General features: G+C 64.7%; 1 protein-coding gene across 1 annotated transcript in view; it reads right to left on the bottom strand.

The window, feature by feature from the left end:
• Window positions 1-226, bottom strand: part of TMLHE (trimethyllysine hydroxylase, epsilon) — a gene marked incomplete at its 5' end in the record, with an annotated part of 8,618 nt that extends 8,392 nt beyond the window's left edge. Inside the window, one exon of the mRNA XM_010135054.1 lies at window positions 147-226. Coding sequence (XP_010133356.1) covers window positions 147-226 — 80 coding nt within the window. The remainder of the gene's footprint in view (window positions 1-146) is intronic.
• Window positions 227-232: the final 6 nt, after the last annotated feature.

Genomic DNA, 232 nt, shown 5'->3' with positions numbered 1-232 from the left:
ACGATCACTGTGCTGGTCCCGCCGCTGCCCCCCTCTGACTCAGACCACTGCAGAGGAAAACCAGTCAATCGCTCCTGGGGAACAGGGCCAGGAGAACGTCCCTCCTCTCCCCCCAGAGCAGGGACACCTGCACCCAGCACACCTACCCAGGTGGTCACCGTGTAGTTGCCAGGTGCACTTGAGGGACTCTGGGGCTGTGTGATGCCAGCGAGGCGTGGGGACGCTCCTCCCC

This window comes from Buceros rhinoceros, unplaced genomic scaffold, assembly GCF_000710305.1.
Source record: "Buceros rhinoceros silvestris isolate BGI_N320 unplaced genomic scaffold, ASM71030v1 scaffold15304, whole genome shotgun sequence".
Lineage (NCBI taxonomy): Eukaryota > Metazoa > Chordata > Aves > Bucerotiformes > Bucerotidae > Buceros > Buceros rhinoceros.
This window is presented reverse-complemented; position numbering and strand designations above follow the sequence as displayed.